We start from the raw sequence: 25,081 nt of genomic DNA on the forward strand, positions 1-25,081 counted from the left end.
CATTCGCCATGTCACCATTTTGTTGAAAATCTTAAAATTTCTAAGTGATACCATGCTTTCAAAGGCATTCACCTAGCTTTCATGATTCTCGTACTCTCCTTAGCTGAATTTTTTGCATTGTTCTAATAGCAAATCTTCAAGAACTTGTCAATTAACAAGAATGCATTACTACTTCCAGGAACTCTGCTACATGCTGTAAATATAAAGGCCAAAGCTCTTAAAGAGCTCACATTCTAATGGGAGAAAAAACATAGAAATGCAAGATATAAACAAGATAAATAGGAGGTAATTTTAGATGGGAGAACAAGAAAAATGTGTGTGTGTCTACATGAAAAGGAATAAAATGTAAGATTAGGAAGTTAAAAAAAAACTAGGTTGTGTAGGTCTTTTAGGTGCCAAACAAAATTTGATATTTGATATCAGAAAAGAATAGAGAGCTACTCATTAAAATTAATTATAGAATCACCATGGCAACTGAACGAAAAATGTTTTGGGGTGGAGAGAAACATAAGGCAGGGAAACCAATTAGAAAGCTATCACAGTGGTCCATATACATGAGATGTTGGATGAAGCTTTTTTTTTTTTTTTTGGCTGAGGCAATTGGGGTTAAATGACTTGCCCAAGATCACACAGCTAGGTAAGTATCTGAGGTCAAATTTGAACTCAGGTTCTTTCGACTTCAGGACTGCTACTCTATCTACTGTGCCACCTAGCTACCCCTGGGGTAAGCACTTTTCAAAGGAAGAAATCCAATTTATCAATAGCCATATGAAAAATTTCCCAAATCACTAGTAAATGCAAATCCAACAACTCTTTGAGTTCCATATCACACATCAAATTTGCAAAGTTAACCAAATAGGCTGTGATTAACTGTTAGAACCTAGTCCAGGCACAGAGTATTTCCAGTACATGAAATAGGGATTTGGAACTATGCCCCCCACCAAATTACTAAACTATCCTTATCTTTAACCCAGTGAAACTATTAGTTCTGTACTCCAAACAGATCAGAAAGGATACACACACACACACACACACACACACACAAAATTATAATATGTGGAACTATAAGTTATGATAGATGGAGCAAATAAGCTCATCTACCTTGGCAACATTTTCCAGGGATGTACACACTGATTAATGAAGTTGATGAATGCTTTGCCAGAGCTAGCTCAGTATTTGGGAATCTGAAGGGAAGTATGAGAGAGAAGAGATATTAGACTGTCTAATAAACTGAAGGTCCACAGAGCTGTTGTGCTGACCTCATTGATAAATACTTGTGAAATCTGGATTGTAAACCAGCACCATGCCAGGAAATTGAATCATTTCTATTTGAATTGTTTTAGGAAGATTCTTAAGATTACCTGGCAGGATAAAGTATAGGACACTGAAGTCCTTTCTCAAACTAAACTGCCAACCATTTAAACCAGGAGTCCTCAAACTTTTTAAATAGGGGCCAGTTCACTGTCCCTCAGACTATTGGAGGGCCGGACTATAGTAAAAACAAAAACTGTTTTGTGGGCCTTTAAATAAACTTCATAGCTTTGGGTGAGGGGGATAATCATCCTCAGCTGCCACATCTGGCCTGTGGGCCATAGTTTGAGGACCCCTGAGCAGAGAGCACAATAATAGGCTGGCCATATATTGTTTAAATGCCAAAGGATGCTTGTTAAAAGTATTTTATAGAGGACTCACACAAAGCAAGTAACCACATGGTAGCCAGAATTAATACAAGGACATTATAGGATTGGATGACATGGGTGATGGTGGTAAAGGACCACCCACCATTGTGTACTCTCATCAAAGGAAGCTCTATGTTGTTAGCAAAACAACTGATATGGCTTAAAATAAATTTGAAATATAAGAATATATCCCAAATGTTCATATGGACGACTTGTACCCAACTGGTATATTCTAAATTTATATTGTTCTTATCTAACACATGATAACCTGACTCCTAAACATAGTAATGTCATTTTGATCCTCTTTGAGAATAAAGAATGACAACCATAACACTTTTTTTTTTTTTGTTATTGCTGTTTCAGACTTTGGTGGTGGTAATGGGAGAGTTGTGGCAAATGACTATAAGCCAATGGGGGGTACCTATCGGCTGACAGAATGGCTAAATAGTATATGAATGTAATGGAATCATATTGTGCTGTAAGAAATGAAAGGAAGTTTCTAAGAAACCCAGGAAGACTTGTAGAAACTGATGCAGATCTAAATGAGAACAATTTTATACAATACCAACATAAGGATGATTTAAGGTCTAATTAATGCAACCCCCAAACTTAGTTCCTGAGAAAACATGTTACACACCTCAAGTAAGAGGTGATTTCTAAAATATACGTTTTGGGAACATGATCCCCAGCTACTAAAGATACAAGAGATGAGGACCTGAATGGAGAAAAGGGGTGTATGTGATATGCAAGATGTTTCCAAGAAGTAGAAATAAGGCTTTATAAAAAGTGGATTGGGTTGTGTACAAGGAGTTGGGAAAGAGCTGTTTTTCACTATTCTATACTTAGTATGAAATATTTTCTGTGTGGAAACATGCATAATGGGTATATATGAAGCAGCATGTAGTAGGTCTCAAAGTGTGATCCAACCACCCAACACCTTTGTAGGGGGGACCCTTGAGATGAAAATTATTTTATTTCAAACAAACAATAAATATTACAAGCCACATAAACAAGGCCATCTGGGGGAGAGTTCTTCATATTTTAAGATGGCAAAGGAGTCAATACCAAGAAAACTTGAAAATTGCCAAAAAGACCAACCTGGATTCTGACATATATTGGCTCTGACTGTGGGTTAGCAGTGTAACAACTATAAATTTTAGAAATAACCTGTACTGATAGTTTTCTCATCATTGAGTACCCTATATCAAATGAAATAATATTAAGTCGTGTCAAATCACAACTATGCAAAATCCTTGTCACATGTCATCCTGGCTTACTCTTCCAAAATGAGACATTATTCTCACTTAAATTTTTAAAGAGTATCCAGAAAGTAAGATTCTATAAATCATACATTCTGCTGCAAATTTTTCTAGAGAAAATGGCAGGCATCAGTAACAGATTCATAAACTTTTTGTAGATGTTTATTCTACTTACAGTAACAAAAACCTATGAAGTTTCATGTTTTAATGTACAGTGATATACTTTGCAATATAAAATACAATTTACAGAATTTCTATCAAGTAAACCTAAACAAACACACTTGATTTTTTTTTTACATTTGTGTATTTAAATTAGAAACATTTTACTTTTTTCTTTTTTTAAAAAACACATATTAGATGTTTGAGCTTTACACCTATATGTAATTTAACATTCTAACTCTTGGTTTATAATACAAATCATCCAAATTACTAAGTTGCTGATGGCTTCAGAACTTAAAAATTTGTGCCTATATAAACTGTAAAATCTGTAGTGATGTGGAGTGGAGTAGTAACAGACTCCAAGAAGCAAATGATAATATTTTCTAATTTATATTTGCAAAAGTAGTTTATGAAAATATAAAAAATTATCAAAGTGTATTTGTACAGTCAAATAAATTAGCAAGGTTTTCTCTATTTCACACTTTAGAACTTGAAAAATAGATGAAAAGAAGCAGTATACTGTATTTCACAGTGAAAAGCTTTCCACTTAGTTTGTAGTACTTCAACTCATCTTACTTTTACTTTCATCAACTTTATGCAAATATTTTTCTGTGTTCAGTGGTAAACTTTTAAATACACCATCAATATTGTAGAGTGACAAATAGTAGTTCTAAACTAGGTATGTTTTGCCTAGAAATTACTGAAGAACTACTTAAATAGCACTATTCTACAAACCAAATGTTCCTGATTATTCAAATCAAAGAAACAGCTTAAAAATATCCTTAATTGGTTTATTTCTCTCACTTTTTTGCTTTTGTTTGTAGAATTTAAACATTTTCTAATGAGCTGAGATTTAAAAGCTTGACAGATTTCTACCTGGATACATGTTACTTTTATCAAAGATTTTTGAAACTGTATTTTTATAAGGTGACAGAAAAATTAGGGGAAAGAGACAGATTTTTCTTTTTAGTTTGTTTCTGGATTGAAACTATCCTTTACATAAAAAAGACAGTCATTGATATAAGCTTTGTATTTCTTAACACTCTATTAATTACAAACTACTAATACTGTGTTCTTTCACAATCACTTCATAAATACATGCAGTCCACCTAGAATAAAATCAGCACAGGACAGAAATACATGACCCTCTTTGTAAAGCACATACTAAGAAACTTATAAAAAAATTTTACACAGAAACACTACATGTGAGATGTAAGAAAAGGTATGGCTCCTAAGGTCCAATGAAGTTCCCTTAAAAGTTTACAATACAGTCAAGTTATTGGAAAACATAACTTTTTAATCTGAAAAAAAAGCAATATGCTTTTTATAGACTTTCCCATTTCTGTATTAATTTCAAATGGAAATTTTAAGAGTTAAGTAAAAAATCATTTCAGAATTGTAAAGAAGTGAGATTTTGTAAGAAAACATATTTTACACAAAATTACAGTAAATTGAAGTCCAGAAAGGTTCCACTCCATCTAATTTCATAGCAGTTTCAAAAACTATTTTCCTTGAACACAGTTTTCTAAGGCTGGTTTTAAAAAGGATTTTTTGCAATGTTGAGTATATACAACCAAACCCCCAAGTAAAGTCTTTCCCCCCCATATATATATGTACATATATATATATACACACACATTAGTCATAAGCATGGGGTATAATTACTCTCAAACATTTATGTTTGAATAGAAGTTGATGAACCTTCTGTTTCAGCTGGTTTTTGAGCTTCTTTTTGTTCTTCTGGCTTTGAATCCCTACTACTTTCTTTACTTTTACTTCTGTCTTTACGGTCTTTTCCTCGATCACGTTCTCTGTCTTTTTCTCGGTCCCTGTCTCGTTCTCTGTCCCTTTCTCTTGTTCGATCTCTATCTCTATCTCTGCTTCTTGATCTGTCTCGATCCCGTCTCCTGTCTCGGTCCCTTTCACGGTCCCGATCTCTATTTCTGCTTCTCTCTCTGTTTCTGTCCCATTCTTTGTTGCGTTCAGATTCCCTATCCTTATCCCTATTTGGATTTCTCTCTTTATTTTTGTCCCAATCTCGATTAGAGTCTTTCTCTCTATGTCTTTCCCAGTCTCTGTTTCTGTCCCAATCTCTCTCCCTGTCTCTACTCCAATTTCGGCCACGCTCTCTCTCCCAAGGTTTAGCATGGTCTCGGTCCCTTCTTCTATCCTCAAAACCTCTGCCTTGCCTATTTTCTGAGAGCTGGGTTTCAGGTTCATCTGATGACTTTTCTTTAGTGCTTCCTTCAAATCTTTCTCGTCTCCCTTCAAAAGTCTGATTTCTATATTCATGACTTTTGCCATCTCGGAAATCCGATGATGTCCACTGAGAGTCTGATTCTGGGACCGGTCCAGGTACATTTGTTGGTAGAGGAGCAGAAGGACCAGCTTCTTCCCATCTTTCCTTCCTGTGTTGTGGTGGATGGCTTGGAAGTTCGAGTAGTGGTCTTGGAGCAGGTTTCATACCCTGTGGAGATTGTCCTTGAAAATGGAATCTTGAAGGGGGTTGTTCATTTTTTTCTGAAAATGGAGCAGATCCCCTTGGCCCAAACTGAAGGGGTGTTGGACCCCTCTGGTTTGCAAATCTTGGTGGTGAATTTACTCTTTGTTCTTCAAATTGCTGTGGTTGAATAACCCTTGGTCCTGGCATGAAGTTTGGTGCTGGTCCTCGAGGACCTTCAAATTGGTTGGGATGTGGTCCCCGGGGACCTTCAAACTGGTTGGGATGAGGACCTCGGGGACCTTCAAACTGGTTGGGATGGGGGCCTCGGGGACCTTCAAACTGATTGGGATGGGGACCCCGGGGACCTTCAAATTGATTGGGATGGGGACCCCGGGGACCTTCAAACTGATTAGGATGGGGACCTCGGGGGCCTTCAAACTGATTAGGATGGGGACCCCGGGGACCTTCAAACTGGTTGGGATGGGGACCCCGGGGGCCTTCAAATTGGTTGGGATGGGGACCCCGGGGACCTTCAAACTGATTGGGATGGGGACCTCTTGGCCCCACAAAATGGCCAGGTGGTGGTCCTCTTTGACCTCCAAATTGAGTGGGAGGAGGGCCTCCTCGAGGTCCCTTAAACTGAGATAGCAAAGGTCTTCTTTGTCCTCCAAATGGGAAAGGTGCTGGGCCTCTATTTCCCATAAACTGAGATTGTTCTGGTCCTTCAAACTGTGAAGGAGGGCTAGTCATCTCACTATACTGGGAATCTTGAAATTCCCTTTTTTCCCCATGAGGATCCCTACGATCTTCAAATTGGGATGGTGCCACTCCTCTAGGTCCACCAAGATAAGAAGGTGAAGGACCTCTGTTGTCCCCAAAAGGAGGTGGTCCATGTTGTCCAGAGAATAATGATGGAATGGGTGTCTTCTGCCCCCCAAACCTGGTAGATGAAGGCCCTCTTTGTCCCTCAGTACCAGAATTTTCTTCTGAAAACTGAGGTGTTGGTCCCCTTGGTCCTTGAAAGGTGGGTCCATGAGGTCCTGAAGCTGCTCCATAATTCCTTGATGTAGGTTCATTTTGTCCCTGAAACTGTGATTGAGGTTGGACTCCTTTTTGTCCAGACAAAGGAAATGGAACAACTCCTCTGTTATCATCATATTTAGATTGGGAACTTTTTTCTCCCTCATCCTGAGCAGCTGAAGAATCATTTTTTTCTGCAAATGGGGGATTTCTTCTATCTTCATATTGGGATGAAATTAAAGGTTTTTCCTGAGATGTAAATACTGTATTTGAGAAAGGACTGCTTGCTCCAGTTGGTGAATTAAAAGTTTGTCCATCATTCTGCACTGGGAAATTTGGCTGAAAAGATGTATTGGGAGGTGTTGGAAGGAGTACTTTTCGTAAAGGTTTAGATGAAACTTCACCTGATACTGATGGATGTGCATTTTCTAAGTGATGTTTGGATATATTTTCTGAATTTTCATTCTTATCATTTTGTCCATCCTGATCAACAACAATAGCCTTTTCACTTGGAACCCACTTATCATTACTATATATCAACTGAGTAACAGGATTCAATTCTTTTTCTTCTTGTGGTGGGGTAGGCAATTGACCCATATTAACACCTGCAGAAGGTTCTCTCACAGGTGTCCCACTATGTGAGGAACTAGATAGTGGCTTTAGCAAATTTTCACTTTCGCTATTTTCTGTAGCTATTCTTCTAGCCTGCCTTGGATCTCTACTTTGTCTGAGATCTGAACTTAGGCTTGCTGCATGAGCTAATTGAGTTGACATTGAAGATGAATCTGACTTATCAGCAGTTTGTTGATCTTGTTGAAATAACTCAGTCTTTGTCAAAGATGACTTTGGAGGTGGTGACATCAATGCATCAGACACTGAAAAGTGAGCCATTGATACACCAACTGCAGCCCTTTGCTGTCTAAGTGCTTCTTCTTGTTCTTCTAGTTGCCTCTTCTGCTCCTCTATTTGCTTATTTAATTCTTCAAGCATTTTTTGCTGTTCTACTAAGGAGGAGGGAGCAGAAATATCAGTCACATATTCAGATGTCCTCTCTGTGGAATTTTTATCTGCACACATTTTATTAGGTAAGTCATCAATAGTAACTTTAGCTTCTTCTAAAATAGTTTCATCTTCTGGGTCATAAGCCACATCTTCTCTCTCTGACAATTCAGGAGGTTTATCAAGATCATACCGTTTTTCACTATCATTAATTTGAGTTTCAAAAGCTTTCTCTGGATCATATTCTTCTTCAGGATCATATGGTCTGTCATCTTCTTCCTCCTCTAGAGTTTTATCTTTTGACATTTTGCCAAACTGTTGAACAATTGGATCTAACAAAGGAGTTGCTGGTACTCCTTCATCCACCATTATCTTAGATTCTTGGTTTAAAGGTGAAGTAAATTCAGAGTCCTTAGCAGAAGAATCAAATGATTTCTTCTTTCCAAAAAGAGTTTGTAAGATGTGTTCTAGGGGTGAAGCTGTTTTTGAACTAGACGAGTTACCAGGGGAGGAAGTTGTAGTTGTAATAGTTGCTGATGAAACGGATGGAGTTGTGGTGTTTGTAGTCCCTGTTTTAAGTGATGACAGTATTTTTAATACTGATGACGAAGCTGGTGGATCTGGGAGTGGTGGGGGTGGAGGTGGTGGAGGTGGAGGTGGTGGAGGTGGGGATCCAGGTGGTGTGGTACTGACAACAGTATCTGCAGAATAGATCTGATACTTTAATTGCTTCTTTTCAGATTGAGAAGACAAAACTCCTTTGGGATACAGTGACCCCTCGACTTCTTCCTGTGTTTGAAGTTTGCTCCGTTTTTCTTCCATCTTATCCAATTCTCCAGCATTCGAAGGTCGCTTTACTTTTTGACAGATTACTAATCCCAGTATTATATTTGGACGTGGTGACTCAAGACCTAAGGAAGAAAAGTATAAGTTTTAGAATGCAGGAAAGTTAGTTAGCAATAATGTCTTGTGGAGAGCCTTATAACCTATCAGTGGACACATGAAAAATTCTGTAATTTTACATTACAAAGCACTCTTTATATTGCTAAATACTGGCAAAAAGAAAAACATGTAATATTTGCAGAACTTGAAAGGAAAGTAAATCCCAGGATATTTTGGCACATAAAGTACATTACAATATATAATAGTCATCACAAGCTTCAAAAGGTTAGGGTAAGAAAAAAAAAGGTAATAAAACATTAAAAAAAAAAGTCTTAAATAACTACACAATATTTCCAATATTCATGTGTCTTAAATTAATGCCTTGATATTTAAAGAACAAAAACACTGATACAATAAAAGTATTCAAAAAGTAAAATTGGTTTATATTTAAAAAGCCATATACAATATCTTCTCAATCAGCTGTATGGTATCTATTCAATAATTAAGAGAAAAAGATTCTTCCAATATACTAAAGAGTAACTTTCTTGGAAATGTACATTTGTAGTATGAATTTCTTTTCCAAACCAAGGCAGAGCAATAGTAATAATAGCTACTATGTACACAGTACTTGAAAATTTGCAATGAATTCCACATATATTACCTCACATGGTTAATAAAATATAAGGTTAATAATCACTTTTTAAAATTGGACAATGGTGGAAAAGTATGCTAAAAAATTATTTCTGTTCCACTGATAAGCAACTCTTGGTTTTTTACTTTTTGTATACATATTTATATACACTGATATTGCCAATTAGGAAATATGCTGCAGTATATAAAGTGAGGTAAAAGTATCAATTTCTTGAATTCAGTATTGAAAAGATGTTTTATATACTTGAGAAAAAATATTCTAAATTTCTTTTAGATTGTATATTACAATTTTATAAAAAAACTAATTGTCTTAGCTTTTGCTGGTTATCAAAGAAAATGGCAATACTGAAATCAAGTTGGTGAATTTGAATCCAATATGGATCAAAGATCATAGTACAACTGACATAAAGTATATTCTCCCATGGATATGGAATGATCCCCAAAATCTAAATAACTATTAAATAAGTTTGTTTAATAATGGGGAAAAATATAGTTAGATTGGCAAATAATCTCCATTATGGAAAATGGGTGTGGGTAAACTTCAAAAAAAAGGCACACCTGGGGCTGAGTCCATAGCAACATCATCTAGATGAATAAATTATTTCCCTCAGCTAAACAATATCCTATGTATACTAAAATATATTTTCTTAGGGCAAAATGCCGTATTACAATAATGGTCAAATTAGATAAAATTTATACATATAAGAATACCCAATTTTAGCCATTTTAATTTTCCTTCTAATTCATCACCAGAACTTTTCACTGCAACAATAGACAAAAGCCTTTGAAATGTTCCTTTCCCTACTTTTTGATGGAGGTTCTAATGGTTTTGAAAATTTATCAAAAAGTCTACAGGAGGGATAAAGAAAAATTTTTGATACATTAGGCTTTACTTATCAAATATTATACCACATATATTTGGCATATACTTTTAAATAAAATTCAAATGTACTGTGTAAAATCATTTTCTTTTAAAACAAAGACATGAAGAATTGAGGGTTTTCACCTTAAATTTCATTAAAAAAAATTGTCAAATTTTAACATTTAAAAAATGCTTAACATATAATACTAATTGAGAAATTTGTTTTAGCCTAGTGTATTTCCCTACATTCTAAGAGACTAAAATTCATATGAGGTAGAGGGCAAATTGTCTTTCAAAATTGCTGTGATGAAATCGAAAGCTTTCTATATCTCCATATTCTAATATTTATTGAAAAATCTAGTATCTACAAAATAATCAAAGTATAATTATATGGGCCCTCACTGTATATAAAATAAGAATTGATCTTATTCAACACATTACAGGTAAATCTTATTCCAAAATCTTATTTAGACTAAGACAAAAAAAGAGAAAACAAAATATTTTAAGTAATCTTCAAGTAACAAAGGTACAAAGTATGATCAATGAAGCCTAAATGAGTCAATAACAGTAAGACAGGCAAAACAAAATTGAGTAGCACAATGGTCTGAGAAACTAGAGGGACTTTACCTATCAAATTAGAAGCACTACTATTTTAGATGTAATAACATGCTCATTGTTTAATCTGGGTTTTTATGTAGACCAACATTTATTTGATCAAACACTAAAAAATGTAATGTAACCTGGCTCTCTTTCCCAGTTAGTCTGAACCCCCTTCTTGTCAGAACTACAATGGCTGGGTAATATTAAATGACTTACTTCCTAAATTGTAACTTAAAATAATGCACATAAAAGCTATTATCTATTTCTTAACTTTGTAATTAAAAATATTTTTGACCTTGTAACCTATTACTAAACAGGTGAAATTAACTCTCAAAAAAAGTATTGACTATTTCTAGATCATACTTTAATTCATTAATGCTAGATACTAGCTATGTAAGTACAGCTGTGATCTTAAATCTCTTAAAATGTGGTTTTTTATCCGTTTAAACGTGTTCAACTTAAAACTTGAGATGTCCCCAAAATTTATTGAACTTTTAAATGAATACTTAAGTTTTCACTTATAACAAAACTTTTTTAAGCCTTAAGTTATATCCACTGTAATAATTTGGAGATTAACAGAATTCACTAGTTATTCTCCTATTATTAACAGATCATATCCAAATGTAAAATTCTGAAAAGCTAACAACCTAGTTCTAGAAATTGAAGATCTCTTAAAACATAGCAACAGGAAGAGATCTTCAGCATTCCCCGCAATGTTTTGGACTCATTTAGGTAAATAAAATGCTCTAAAGTCATTATTTACACTATTAGTTTTTAATGCAAGCCTTTTGTCCTACTCACAAAAACAATAAAATTTCAAATTTTATCAAAGGGATATTCTAAAAATTTTCAAAATTACTATTAATTTTAGCCTTGAGGATATGGCAAAGAATTGAGAATTTCATTTTGGCTTTCATTAATTTGGCCAGGCAGCTTTCTTTACTGATTTCCACTCATCCCTCCAATTTGTGTCCTCCTCTTTGTATTGTTATTTGGAAAAGTTGCAGAAGTTGGGTGAGAAAAGTTCTGATTTTTAAAGGAGGAAAGCTCCCCAGGACTGGGGAGCCCAAACTTGGTGGTATAGTCCCAGATGAGCGATGTTCCCTGGATTTGTAAAATCCAAATTTGTTTTCTCCACATACAAACAAGGAATGCTACTTACCACCTCCCTCTGGAAAACTATGAATTATTCAAAAAACAGGAGAAATGAAACTATTGAATGGGAAGAACTGTCCCACAAACTATATGTAGCTGTAAAGTAACACTCCTTATTTCTGGACAAAAGGTTTGAGATGGCTTTTGGAATGAAGACTGGGCAGTGTTATTTCCCACCTAATTAAATTCCTTGAAAATAATCAGGTCAATACTGTTATGTGTAGCAAATGTTTCATTTTATGTCTAATGAATGTTTCATTTAGGTTTGCATTGAGATTGTTTATAGTCAAGACAAGCAAATTTAAAAACTGTATCTATAGATTAAATAAACTGAGTACATTTGATCTAAGGGAGTCTTAATCTTTACACAGGTGTTATTTCAAAGGCATGGACTGATCAATTTCATTAGTTGTGAAGGTAAGTAGCCATACCAGACCTATGTAGCAAAGCAACAGGTATTCTTATTGAGAGGTGTAGTGGAAGGAGATAAGGGAAACCACTAAGTTTCTAAGGATGCTTTTAACTCATGCTCATTATATGTTCTAAGTATGTGAAAAGGATAAAATTATGCATTTTATTCCATTAAAATAGCTTATATGTTTAAAACTGATTCTCCTTCTTCCTTTAAAGTGATCACAATGATATGAAGGTTTCTTCTTTCTGTCCCCCATCCCATCCTCCCAAGGTCTAACTGGTTGTTTTCCACCACTGGATAACTGGCTGTTATTCTACTTGTATATGATTTTGAACCCCATCAAAGCAAAATATTTGAACCTGTTGAAACAGAAATTGTGTGGGAAAGTTATATGCAATATCAATTATGAAATGGAAAGTAAAGGGAAATGGCAAAATAGACAGTGAAATTGTCTCTTCCCCTCCCCCTCCAGCCCCCTTCAGCCCCCTTCAGTTCTTAAGAACCGAGATATATAAGGTATCAATGTGACCCATTGTGCTGTTCAGGTAAAGTACAGAAGTCGTGGTCTTCATTCAGATGTCAGTTGACCAGAATGCCGAAGAAATCCAATGCCTAAATGCCTCCAAGTGTGCTTAATCTCAATTTATCATCTTCTATCCTCTGAGAGTTATGATGTGTAATATGAGAATTATTGCTTATAAAAAGTCTTATAAAAAAAGTGTGAGACAAGAAACTTTTGTTGATAGCAAGGCCATGGATGTATAGTATGCTACCCAAAACCTACTTTATGTAAATTTAAGGAGACAGTGACCACTTTCCATAAAACATTTTTATTTATTTTGAAGAGGGAGAAAGAGCAATAAATTCCATTCAATGCTATATGAAAAGTCTGGTTACAATCTTTATGAAGGCACATTAATACATATACATAAGACCTGAAAAAAGTTGCTTACCTGAAAAAAATTTCACTCACAGAATCTTTTAGCTAAGTTAGAATACAAAAAAAAAAAGTCTCTCCACTAATTTAGATGAGGGATCCACTCATTCACCACATCTCACCCATCAAAAAAAGTCAGAGGCAAAACATGGAAAAAATTTTAACTTTTGACACCCTGAATCAAAAACCTAAATCATAATTCCTCATTATCACTGTACATTCAAGAAGTATCTATGTAATGGGTTTGGCATACCATGTTAAAACTAGCGTGTCCTTTTCAATTTCATGTCACATTGGATTAAAAGAAAGCTTAAAAGTGTGGAAAATTAATCACTGCACTGGTGTCCCAATCAAGTAATATATTGTTCAAATACGGGCAAGTTTTAAGACTATTACATTTATTAAAATATATATACTTTGACCAATTTATTAAGAAAGTTAAATTTGTGTTTCAGTACTTATAAGTCATTTTAAGAAAATCAAACTGAAGGTGATTAAAATGGGCAAGTGACAAGGTAAACTTTACAGTTAATACTTGAGTAATTTTTTAAAATAAAGGATAAAATTTGAGAATATTTATTAAATTTGCTAAGACTATATTTAAAACATCTTTAAATAAATTTGATAATACTACAGATAGATAGAAACACATTTTTAAAGGGACTACAGCTAGCCTTGATAAAAAGTTACCAACTTCTGTACTTTCATTTAAATATTTTCTTTGGACTTTAAAGTATAAACAACAACAAAAAAGGAATATATTTAAAAGTAACATACTGTTAAAAATATCTGTTAATTTTCCTGTCAGTGCTACCCCTCCCTATAAACTACAAGTTAACAGAAATATTGTCAAAAAAAGGTTGAAGACTAGGAAAAGCTATTTTGCTAAGAAAAGAATGCCGTCAGTTATACATAACCCTAAATTCAAATACAATGTGGTTAAATACTGGGCCTTCCAGATAGAGCTGGACCTGTGATAAAAGGCATAAAGCTAATATGTAGAATTTATATGTATACTGCTGAAGTATTACTATTCTATTACAGAATAATGTAATAGATTAAAAAACAGCTTCAGTGCCAGAAGGATCTGGGTTTTTAAGTCCAGCCTATGTGACACATTCTGTGATACATATTGGGCAAACACTTTATCTTTCAATGTCTTATGTAAACCTTTAAGATTACAAGTTGCAAAACAGTTGAAAATTAATATCAGTAGAGGAAATTTCCTCTTTGGAAGCTACCTATACCAATGGATTTAGTCCAAAAATGGGATGGGGAATAAAAGGAAACAATTTTTTAAAATTTAAAAAAAAAAAAAAAAAGGTGGTAGGTGGTTTTAAATATATGAATATTAGTTTTCGCAACCTCAATTTTTAGAATCTCCTGTAGTTTCAGTTTTTCTGTTCATTACTAAAAACTATAAGTGTTTAAAAAAGTGTTATAAACTATAAGTGTAATAAAGCTTAGAGCTCAAAAACTTTGAGGGGAAAAAAATTAACCTCCAAAGAAATACACTAAAAAAAAAAAAAAAAAAAGAACTTTCTAGCAAGTATTTTTAAATGATTCCTTAAGTTTTTACATATTATGGATACAAAACTCTTTGTTCCATGTTAGGAGGAAAAAAACCCTATTCATGTTTGTAGACATACATATCATTAACTTGTGAATAATAATGCCCATGGAAATTTGTAGTCAATGCCTGGTTAAAAAAAAAGTAAAATTTTGGGAAAAACAAGTTCAGCAACTTTATCAAAAATCTTTTATCTCCCAAAGATAAATTTTTCAAAACCAAAACAACAACAACTCCCCTCCTCTTCCTCCTCCCCCCCCCATACAAAATAGCATACTTTAATTATATAAGAAACTCTCTAGACTAAGGAGACTTGGGGAAAAGAGAAATTTAGAAATTAAACTCTATTCTATCTAAAAGAAGCTGTCTCTAGCTTACTGACTGACCAGAGTTCTTCACAGGTGATAAATAAGCCCTCAGCTTCTTGTTCTTCACACTTCAGCACTGGAAAGCAGGCATTTTTCTTTCTATGAGCTAGCGGGAAAGCCAGCATTCTTCTTTCAACTCAGACTCTGGGGACCTGAAGCACAGGTTCTGACTCACCAGTCAGATGCCATTTCTTCGTCTTATATTAGCAGAGATGGAGCAGCCAAGTGTTTTACTTTTAAAATATATTTTGCTTAATGAACCACATCATTTGGGGGAGTCTTTAGAAATAACATAAAACACTAACTGTATTTATCCCTGGACATGATTATACAAAGAAATCATATTTAGACATGGCTCCCCAAATGAGAAAAAAACAATCCCAACCAACCAAGTATGAATAAGGGCATACAAGTTTCTGCTCTTTGATTTTGGAATGTAAATCTTGAAATTGGGAAACAGGGAACCTGAATAAATTATACAATCCCAGTTTTGTTACAACATGTTTCATAATATTGTGACAGATTTTTATTGCCACCACCAACTGAATGGGGATGGTGATGGGATCTGTTTTATTAGCCTTTGTAAGGGTTTCCTGAAAAAGTGAGGGTGTCAAATAAAAAAAACAAACAAACAAACAAACAAATAAAAAGTTGTTGTATATTGGGCAAGAAGGGGTTGGAAAAGCTGTTAAGGACCAGTGATAGGTTGGGATGTAAAGCTGAGTTGGTTAGTAGTAATATACTTGTGCCATCAGCAATTAAGATTTCAAGGAAAAATGTAGGCACTCCTATTCCAAAAAACAAAATCATCTGAAAATATTTAATGTGTATTTCCAGATACTTAAACCATTTTATATAAGGATTTTCACCATCTCTAAGGTCTTTTCTAACCCTCTTATTCCACAAGCCTTCTCTATGTAATGCGCCTAACTTTTAACTATTTGGTGTTTGAAAAAATGAAGTGGTGTACAGAAACCAACATTTTTCCAATGCCCCTTTAACAGTCAGTCAGAGGTTAATTCGCAAATAATTCTCCACAGGTTCAAATTCTTGTAAGGGATGAGCAAACTCCAACTAGTCTAACAGGATAAAAACTATCAGTCAAACACCTGAGAAGTAATTGAAAGAATTTGTAAACTGTTTTGGATATTCCAATGTGGTGGGTTTTTTTTTTTTTTTTTTGGTCAGGAATGAATTTCTAGGAAATGAGTATTTTGAAAGAACTTACCTCAAGGGGTTCTAAAAAAAGACTGTGGAGTTTGCTCATTCCTGAGTCAAATACATCAAGAAAAAAAAAAGGAAAAGGTCTATTTAGGACAAGTCTGACGCAACAAGCTACAAACTAATATAAAACATTACCTTTATTCTTCAGCCGTTCCATTGGCTCTTGTGCTTGAATTAGCTTGATTTTTTTCACTGACTTGATGATATAAAGTATGGAGCTAAGATTCTTTTGTTTTTCATTTTGTTTTCTAACCATTTCCCTAGTATTATTTAAGCTAATGATAAACGTGTCTACTGGTGGAATACTAAGTACTTTGTGTTGAGTTTTAAGGATTATCTGTTACTTCATATTTTGTGGTTCTCAACTGACTTAAATTTTGTTTTCATTCTTTTTCTTAAAGGAATTTTAGGGGACTATTCTTTTTGAGGATTTTAATGTTACCTTCTCACAAACATATTGAAAATGACTTAAGAAAATTCTTGAGCTGTTAAATGTGCCTATTATCCACCCAGAAATTCTGTGCTTACCTGGTCCCTCAAAAGGCAAGAGTTTTGATGGAATGGGATCCTTAGCACTCAGTGGAATCAAGTAGAGATCCTTGATGTGCCTGTTGTTATTAGCTACCACCCCAAAACGGCCACGACTGCTAAAATAGGAGTAGAGAGAAATATAGGCAACTTCTTCTTCTTCTGTTGCAGGATGAAAACGAATCAAGCATAGCTCCTGTAATATAAGAAGTACAAGGGAAAATATATTGACCTAGAACAATTCTAGAAAAATTGCAAAGGAAAGTATAGTTCAAATTTTTTTACACTTAAAGTACTATATAAAATGAAATTACTACTTTTCAGATTTTGGTTTACATAATTACATTGCTCTTAGAAGTTCACCAAGTAGGAATACTAAAATAGCTTAATCAGGTCTCAGAAGTCTCACTCCTAATTCCTTCTTCCACCCCCTAAGGGAGTGGTAAAAACATCTCATATGTTGCTAACATACTAGAGCTGATAATAAAACATCTCTATGGCCTCCCCAAACAGTGAAGTCATTTAACCTATACAAACTGCCACTTTTCTTTATAAAGCTATTTTTAAAAGACTGAAAACATACATCAAAGTCTTTGGTAGGTCTCAAAATATGAACCAAAACAGAAATAAACAAATGGGCAACATGTTTATTAACAAATACTATGTTTTGCTATTGCTGCATAGAATGGATTTCAAGTAAATACCTTTGATACAGAAGATTTGAGTTTGCCAACATAATCCCAAACAGTCTTGGGTGAGATTCTTCCACCAATGTGAATTGTATCTGGCAGGTCCTAAATAAAGTTGAAAAATTAAGTGAAGTTAAAACATAAGTACAAAAAAGTACTCAATACTTTAATTCTCACAGATAACTATTCACTTTTTGGCATTAAGGCAAAGTGAAGACTGACTTAAAACTTTGTTCCATGCAAGGGATATAAACATTACATGGAGTAATAAAATGAAGAGCTTGCCATTGGATACATAGTATCCCATAATGGCACAGAGCAGGTATATACTTAATACAGTAAGTATTAACTAGATGTGAATAAATATGATTTCATCTTTAATGAAGATGGGCAATTCTAGTGACCAAATTCTAACTAGTGAATGAAACTATTTTTACTCCATTTTACTTCCTTGCTCATGTACACCTTTTTTTCCCCCTTAGGCAACTGGGGATAAGTGACTTGCTCAGGATCACACAGCTAGGAAGTATTAAGTGTCTGAGATCAGATTTGAATTCAGGTCCTCCTGACTTCAGGGCTGGTACTGTATTCACTGCACCACCTTGCTGCCCCATTTTCATCTTATATAGGATATCTATTTTAAGTAACCTACTTGTTACCTCAATATAATATGGCATTCTATGACAATGCTAGCAGGTCCTACCACAGTAAGAGAACTGTGAATAGATGTTAAAATGAATAAGCTTATTACCAAAAGGTTGCCATATAGAGGAAACAATTTTGACCACAACAACTGAAATCTTTTTTAGATTGTGAAAGGGTTATAATATGTATTAGTGGAAGAAATAGCCACACAAATAAAATCATGGTTCTCCAGAAGAATGAAAGAAATTATGCTATGTTTTATTCAGATAAGAGTGGTAATTTGGGTTTTTTATACTATCAATATGAACAATTCTTCATGAATAACAAATCAAGTAATTGTACAGTCTTTTCTAACCTCACTGAGATAATCAAAACACCCAGACACAGGATATGCCTTAGTGACAAACTTCGCTACACTTTGCATGTTAATAAATCCTTTCCAAATGGTGCTGAGACGAGAAAGAAAGAGGGAAGTATCTCCTTCTTGAGGGGACCGAGACTCTGGGATACTGCAAAACAAAACCATAAAAAAAAAAAAAAAAAAAAAAGCTCAATTTAATATTTCTCCCTGGTTTATTTGATTTTTAAAATAATTTTTGAAAAACCTAACTTACATGTTGCATTCTACACAAAAATTACTTTAGTTTTACTATGTTAAAAATATGCTCTCAAGTTCCAGTTTTTAATAAAATAGCACTGAATGTATAGAATTAGAGAATCTGAGTTTAAGGCAGATCAAAGATCTAATTCAACCTCTTAATACAGTTTAAGAATCAAGTCACATTAAATACTGTCACTGAAAGGAAACTCACCTTTCAAAGCAAACCATTCCACTTTGTGACTGATTTTTAAAAACAATATTCTTTCAATGAATTGAATTGTACCCATCTAGATAGAACTTCCTAATTCTGCCCTCTATAGCTACACAAAAATAAATTTAATCCTTCCATGTAATATTGTGCTTCAAATACCTGAAAACTATTATCTCCTTATCAGTCTTATTTTCTAAATTAAATATCAATTTCTCTTAAGACATGGTTTAGAGGGCAACCTTTTTTCTTTCTTTCTTTTTTTGAGACAAGGTCTCTTTAAATGGAGCAGGATGGATATGTGGTAGCCACTTATGAGATATCACACTACTTAGCTTTCACCAGCTCCTCATCAGCCTTGTGCCAGTTTACCCATTCTTAGCCATCGTGTTTAAGGGCTTATTACATGGATAAAAGATTATGTGAATAAAATCTGACTGGAAGACATTTTTGGGGCAGAATTTAAATTATTGCTTTGACTGACTTATTATTTATCTTACTGCCAAATCTTTACATTCAATACTTAGGTTAAAAAAAAATAAACTGCATAAGCATTAAAACTTTATGCTATCAAATTTCTAGTTTTACATTTAATCTATTAAATCAACCTTAAAATCTAAAGTATATACAAATAAACCAAATATTTAAGAACTCTAATAATTTAAAATTATATCTTTAGTACATACTTAATATTTGGTGAGGGAGGAACTGATAAGTATCTTGAGTCTGGTAAAGATGATGGCTTGGCCAATATAGATTTTGGAACTGCTGTAGGTGTCAAAACAGGTTTTAGCATTTCTTGCTTTATTTCTCCAGTCAAAAGCTTGTCAGTCAGAGGGCCAGAGCTAAGACGTGTGGCTGAGGTATTGATAGCAGCTGAACTGCTTAGTGCTGTTCTGGGATCTCTACCAGAAACTGTTACAGTAGTGACAACCCCAGCAGAGCAGGAAATTGGGTATGATGAACTTTCTTCTATTGAAGATGGTTCTACATTACTATGCCCCAGTGGTACAGGAAAATAATTTCTTTCTAAATTCATTTGTGAAATACTTTCAACTTCTGGTTCAGAAGGATTTTCAGCTATGGCTTCAGATATCAATTCATCAGGAGGATTAGAAATAGATCCAGAACCAGAGCTGTCAAATTTTGATTTTGATTCCAATTTCTTAGTAGAAACTGACAATTTTGGTTTCTTTGGAGCTGGTTCATCTTCAGATGATGGGACCTGACCTGAAAAATGAAGAAAGATATTAACTTTTGTTACCTATCAAAATGGTTAGCTAACCAAGTGGAAAAAAAATTACATGTAACAATTTTTTTTAAAGAAATGAAAAAGTAGTTCCAACCATCAAAATCTTACATTCATGTTTGAGCCAATCACCAAATTTTATTTACCTGTACAAATTTTGCAATTCAAATCAAAAAGATGAGCCCGATGTTGGCTTGTTGTATCTTTCAACATACTGCTAAAAACATCAAGAAGAGGAGCACTACTTTTTTCAGGCACAGCACGTGCTAATTCTTGTTCCTAAAAAAACAACAAAAATATAATCCTATTTTTCTATATTTAGATATAAAAACTTAATACATATCAGGATAGCATTCTGGACCTTGAGTCCGGAAGACTTCAGAGATATGTAATACTGGATAATTTATCTAGCTTCTGTTTTAGCTTCTTCATTTATAAAACAAAGAATAATATTTAGCTCCTAGGGTTGGTGTAAGGATCAAAAGAGGTATTTGTAAAGTGCTTTACAAAGTATTATATAAATGCTTACTTTTATTATTGTTGTTGTTATAATACCATTATTTGTAAGGAATCCTGCTGTCAGATTTCTGAACTTATACTGATTTCAGTGAGTTGATCAAAAGTTATACTAGAAGTTTAAATTGGGACAGGTCCTACAACAAGCAAGAAAGGCTACATCCATGTATAGCCCAAATGATAAGATCATGTATCTGTTATTGGAGGAACAAATGAATCAAGTTCAGACAATATAATCTTTGGGCCACCAGCTGATAAACACTTTCAGCTAGAGCAGTTCATCAGTGTTTTCTTATGTATGAAGGCATGTCAACTATCTACATTAGTCAACTTATGAATTCTTTAAATATAAGACAAAGATTTGATATACTTACATCTGAGTCTGACACTGGTGGTGAATCTTCCATATCTGGTATGGCTTCCTGTTTCATAGCAGACTTCTTGCTTTCACTGTGTAATTTATTTCTGGATTCTATCATCTAAAAGAAAAGTTAAATAAAAAAAAACAATGATCACATAGCATTTTCAATTATTTCAACAACTTGAAAGTAGGGAGTGTATGACTTTTCTTATCTCTCTTTTTAATGAAGAAAGTGGATCTTAAGCTAAATGATTTACTAAAAATTACACAAGCTAGCAGAGGTAGAAGTATATTCAAATCTGGATATTTTGGTTTCCAAGTTCAATATAGTTCCCATTTCTGTACCAAAAAGCTTTCTTTCAATGATTACAGGATAAAATAATATTTAAGTACATTATACTATTCTCAGACAAAAGAGTTAAGTAGCTAACACGTTTTAAAGTTGTAAATTCAAACTTACAGATTTTGTTGGCTTCTCTTTCCAGGTTGACAATTCTTTAGATACAAGTTCTTCAGGTTTCATTCTCACAAGTTTTGCCAGAGAGATTTCTTCACGAAGAACACGATGGAAAAGTCCCTATAAAGAAATGCTTCATATTAATCAAATATTTGAGGCAGTACTTCAAACTTCTGTACAAAATGATACTAAGATGGACAGAGTTCTACCCTCAAGAAGCACTAGTAGAAGTAAATAAATGTTCAAGGCAACACTTCTTTAATGGAACAAAATAATAGAGTCTTTCAGGCAGGGGTGAACAAAGAAATAGCAAATATCATTAAGGGATTTTAAGGAGAATAGGATATTTATTGATCAATGTTGAAAACAGGAGAATACCAAAATGGAAAGGTGTAATATGTATGCCTGGGTCTAGATTAACTGAATTGTATGGTTCAGTAGTGGAAATTGGCTGGGACAAGGCAAAGGCCTCAAATGCTAGACTATGGTGTTGCTTTACTGAATGGAAAATGTGAAGCTACAAAATATTTCTGTGCAGCACAATGATCTAATTATGGTGATCCTTTAGGAAAAAAAAGTGACAACTATAACATGATGTGGAAAGAAGAAAATTAATGCCAGAAAAAAAACTAATACCATCATGTTATTGTAAAAGGCTGAATTAAGAGTAGCAATAGGAATGACAAAATATTGAAATGGAAGCATTTTGTCAACAATTTTACGGATATAGCAAATCCAACAAGGTTGTAAAGTTCTGAATAGGAGTAATGTAGATATATTGCTTCAGCGTAACACAACATCTACCACTACGTTATGCTTACTGCAGTTATATTTGCTTTTCTGTTTAATTAACTTGTCTGACTATTCCTTCTTGACCTCTTTCACTAGAGTTTATAAAATTTTCTCTGGCTTCCAAGAGTGGTTATTCCTGCAAAAGCTGTCATTGTTCCTCTTCCCTACATACTATTTTATTCACATATCTCTATAAAAACCATCCAGAAATATACATTATATGCTCCTAATTTCTTACCTGATTTTACAACTGTCTGTTACACATCTCTACTTGGATTTGAAAGCCATGCTGTACTCAGACTGTCCTTCATCTCCACGAATATGCAACTCTGGTCTTCCCATTAATTTCTCTATCTCATACTTGCTATTACTAACACCTCAATGAGGTTAAAAAACCCAGACTTTGTCTCTCTTCCTTCTACTCAAGTGCCAAATCTTCTTACGGCTACATCCTTCTCTGTCCTTATCATTTTCTCTCCACTCTATATCTGCACATAGCTGAGACTCACCAGCACCACACCACTGCCTAGATTATTGTAATAGTCTGTTCTGTTATCCAACTCTCATCTTGCCAATTCATCTTTGACAAGCTGTCAAATTAATCTTCAACACGCCTTAATCAATCTAAGTAACCATCCTCATTAAAAATTATTTAATAGTTGCCTATTCCTCATGGCTTAAAGTATTAACTAATGAGCTTGGCAATTAAGGACTCCATAATTTGGTTCTAAGAAGCCTTTCTAATCTATTTTCATGCTTCAAAATTGACTTATTTCCTCTTAACTTGCCCTTTTGCCTATGCATTTCCAGAATCAAGGTTGTATAGTTCTGTCTAAAATTCATTATTTTTACATTGATTTACTGAAATTCTTTCCTTCCTGGAGGAAGGTTCAACTTAACTGCCACTGTGTCTCTGAAATATTTCCTCATATCCTCTGATAAAAATGACTAAATATATTCCAATAGTCAAGAAACACACAAACCTGATTTTTTGGATCCTTGAGATTAAACATGATGCTGCGATATTTACTCTTGTACCGATTATCTGTAACTTGAAATAAGTTGAACATCTCCTTTTCAATATGCAGAGCAATTTTTCCTACTTCATTTTCTGTCATGATTAAGTCATCACTATCATTGACTCTGTGATGGAATAATCAAAAGATAAAAACTTGGTGTTTAGCATAATTAGAATGGTTTACACTTGGGAGTTGCCAAAGATCAAATGCCAAAAAAATTTCTATCTTCAGTTTCAATGCTAACATATGGAATGTCAAGTTTATTAAGCTTCATGGCAAGAAACTTTCATCAAATTTTAGTTATGTGTGATACATGAAACTGGTTGTAATTTGGAGTTGAAAAAATATTTCTCTATTTCCATCTTATTAGGTAATGCAGTACAAACATAACAGTTGACGTCGTATACCCCCAAAAAGCAAAATAGCCCACCTTTTCCACAAAATCTCCTTTAAGGATCGTCTTATATTCTGTCGAATTTGAGAATTAGGTTGTGACTGGGAGGGACTAGCTCCTGATTTTCCTGGAGTAGATGAGGAAGCGGGACTAGCAGAAAGTGGTACTGGTTTTCTAGGCCCTCCAGCTAACGTGGATGAAACATTTAGTTTTTTAGAAGCTGATGCTGCAGAAGCAGAAGCCAATCCTGACTGTTTGGTATTTGAAACACTGCCTGATGGATTGCCAGACAACCATGACTTCTTGGGGATCACACCTTTGAAGCCTCCAGGTGAATTTTTAATAGCTTGCTTAGTAACTGAAGCATTAATAAAAGGGGACTTCTTTGGGACTATATTTCTAGGCAAAGTAGAGGACTGTTTGCCAACAACAGAAGCTGAAGTTGAAGGAATGACTTTCTTTGTCACAGGAAGAGGTGTGGCCATTTTATCTTCCATCTTTTTCTCTTCTTTAATAGCTACAAAAGAAAAAGAAAAGGGGTCAAGAGTAAGATCAGAAAATTGGAAGTTAATTTGTAAAAATATTTTCTCTAGGATAAGAGAAAAGTTAAAATTTATGTAATGGAGCTCAAGAAACACCAAAGACTTAACAAATCTGGAAATATAAGGGAAAAGTTTCAAAATCAGTATAAGTACTGCTACAGAAAGATAAGGAAAATTTCTATTGAGTATAAAATATGAAAAATTAAAAATCATTTCATTAATTAGATGATCTGATTCCAAATGGTTATTGTATAAAATACCAGTGAAACCTAAAATAAGGATTCTGGACTAATGCAGTCTTTTCTCCAGGAACTTCCAATTTTCTCACAGGTTGCAGAAAATTGTTATATTACTTTTACTATGCTAGTATGAAATAATTCTGTATTGTTATTAAGCTATAAATATTTGTACAGTGCTTTAAAAATGAACAACGTCAAATAGTGGAACAGCTGTAATAATGAACACAACCATTTTTTGAGGCTGTCAGAAATGTTTTTTCTTTTATTCTTAGGCTGAGATGTTATTCATCTAATATACTGGGATAGAAAAATATAACCATTAGAATCCCCAGGGAATTCTCATCTTAAATCTTAAATGTGAAATTTTATCTAAAGACATGGACTTTAGAGAACAGCTCATTTTGAAATGCCTTTTTACATATAGAAATTCCCAATTCCAAATTTTAATCATTTAGAAAACATTGAGATAGGTAAAAAATACTGTCTGAAAAATTCTTACAATTCCATTTTTAAAAGGCCTCTTTACATGCTACAATTTGACTGCTGATCATTAAGAATTTAAGATACTATTTACAATTTAACTTAGAAACTCGTGTGCAATAGATTCCATAAGGGAAT

The 25,081-nt window shown here is 34.0% G+C and overlaps 1 protein-coding gene across 9 annotated transcripts in view; it reads right to left on the reverse strand.

Moving 5' to 3' along the window:
• Nucleotides 1-3,082: 3,082 nt before the first annotated feature.
• DIDO1 (death inducer-obliterator 1) overlaps nucleotides 3,083-25,081 on the reverse strand; it is a 59,014-nt gene continuing 37,015 nt past the window's right edge. For all 9 annotated transcript variants that reach the window (XM_051976724.1, XM_051976725.1, XM_051976727.1 and 6 more), the window contains 10 exons: nucleotides 23,719-24,199; nucleotides 23,253-23,412; nucleotides 21,481-21,597; nucleotides 21,034-21,138; nucleotides 20,290-20,422; nucleotides 19,581-20,124; nucleotides 18,441-18,594; nucleotides 17,456-17,545; nucleotides 16,752-16,947; nucleotides 3,083-8,470 (listed from right to left, as the gene is read on the reverse strand). In XM_051976724.1, the coding sequence (XP_051832684.1) occupies nucleotides 4,773-8,470; nucleotides 16,752-16,947; nucleotides 17,456-17,545; nucleotides 18,441-18,594; nucleotides 19,581-20,124; nucleotides 20,290-20,422; nucleotides 21,034-21,138; nucleotides 21,481-21,597; nucleotides 23,253-23,412; nucleotides 23,719-24,199 (5,678 nt within the window). In that variant the 3' untranslated portion in view covers nucleotides 3,083-4,772. The remainder of the gene's footprint in view (nucleotides 8,471-16,751; nucleotides 16,948-17,455; nucleotides 17,546-18,440; nucleotides 18,595-19,580; nucleotides 20,125-20,289; nucleotides 20,423-21,033; nucleotides 21,139-21,480; nucleotides 21,598-23,252; nucleotides 23,413-23,718; nucleotides 24,200-25,081) is intronic.

Source organism: Antechinus flavipes, chromosome 2 (assembly GCF_016432865.1).
Source record: "Antechinus flavipes isolate AdamAnt ecotype Samford, QLD, Australia chromosome 2, AdamAnt_v2, whole genome shotgun sequence".
NCBI classification, from domain to species: domain Eukaryota; kingdom Metazoa; phylum Chordata; class Mammalia; order Dasyuromorphia; family Dasyuridae; genus Antechinus; species Antechinus flavipes.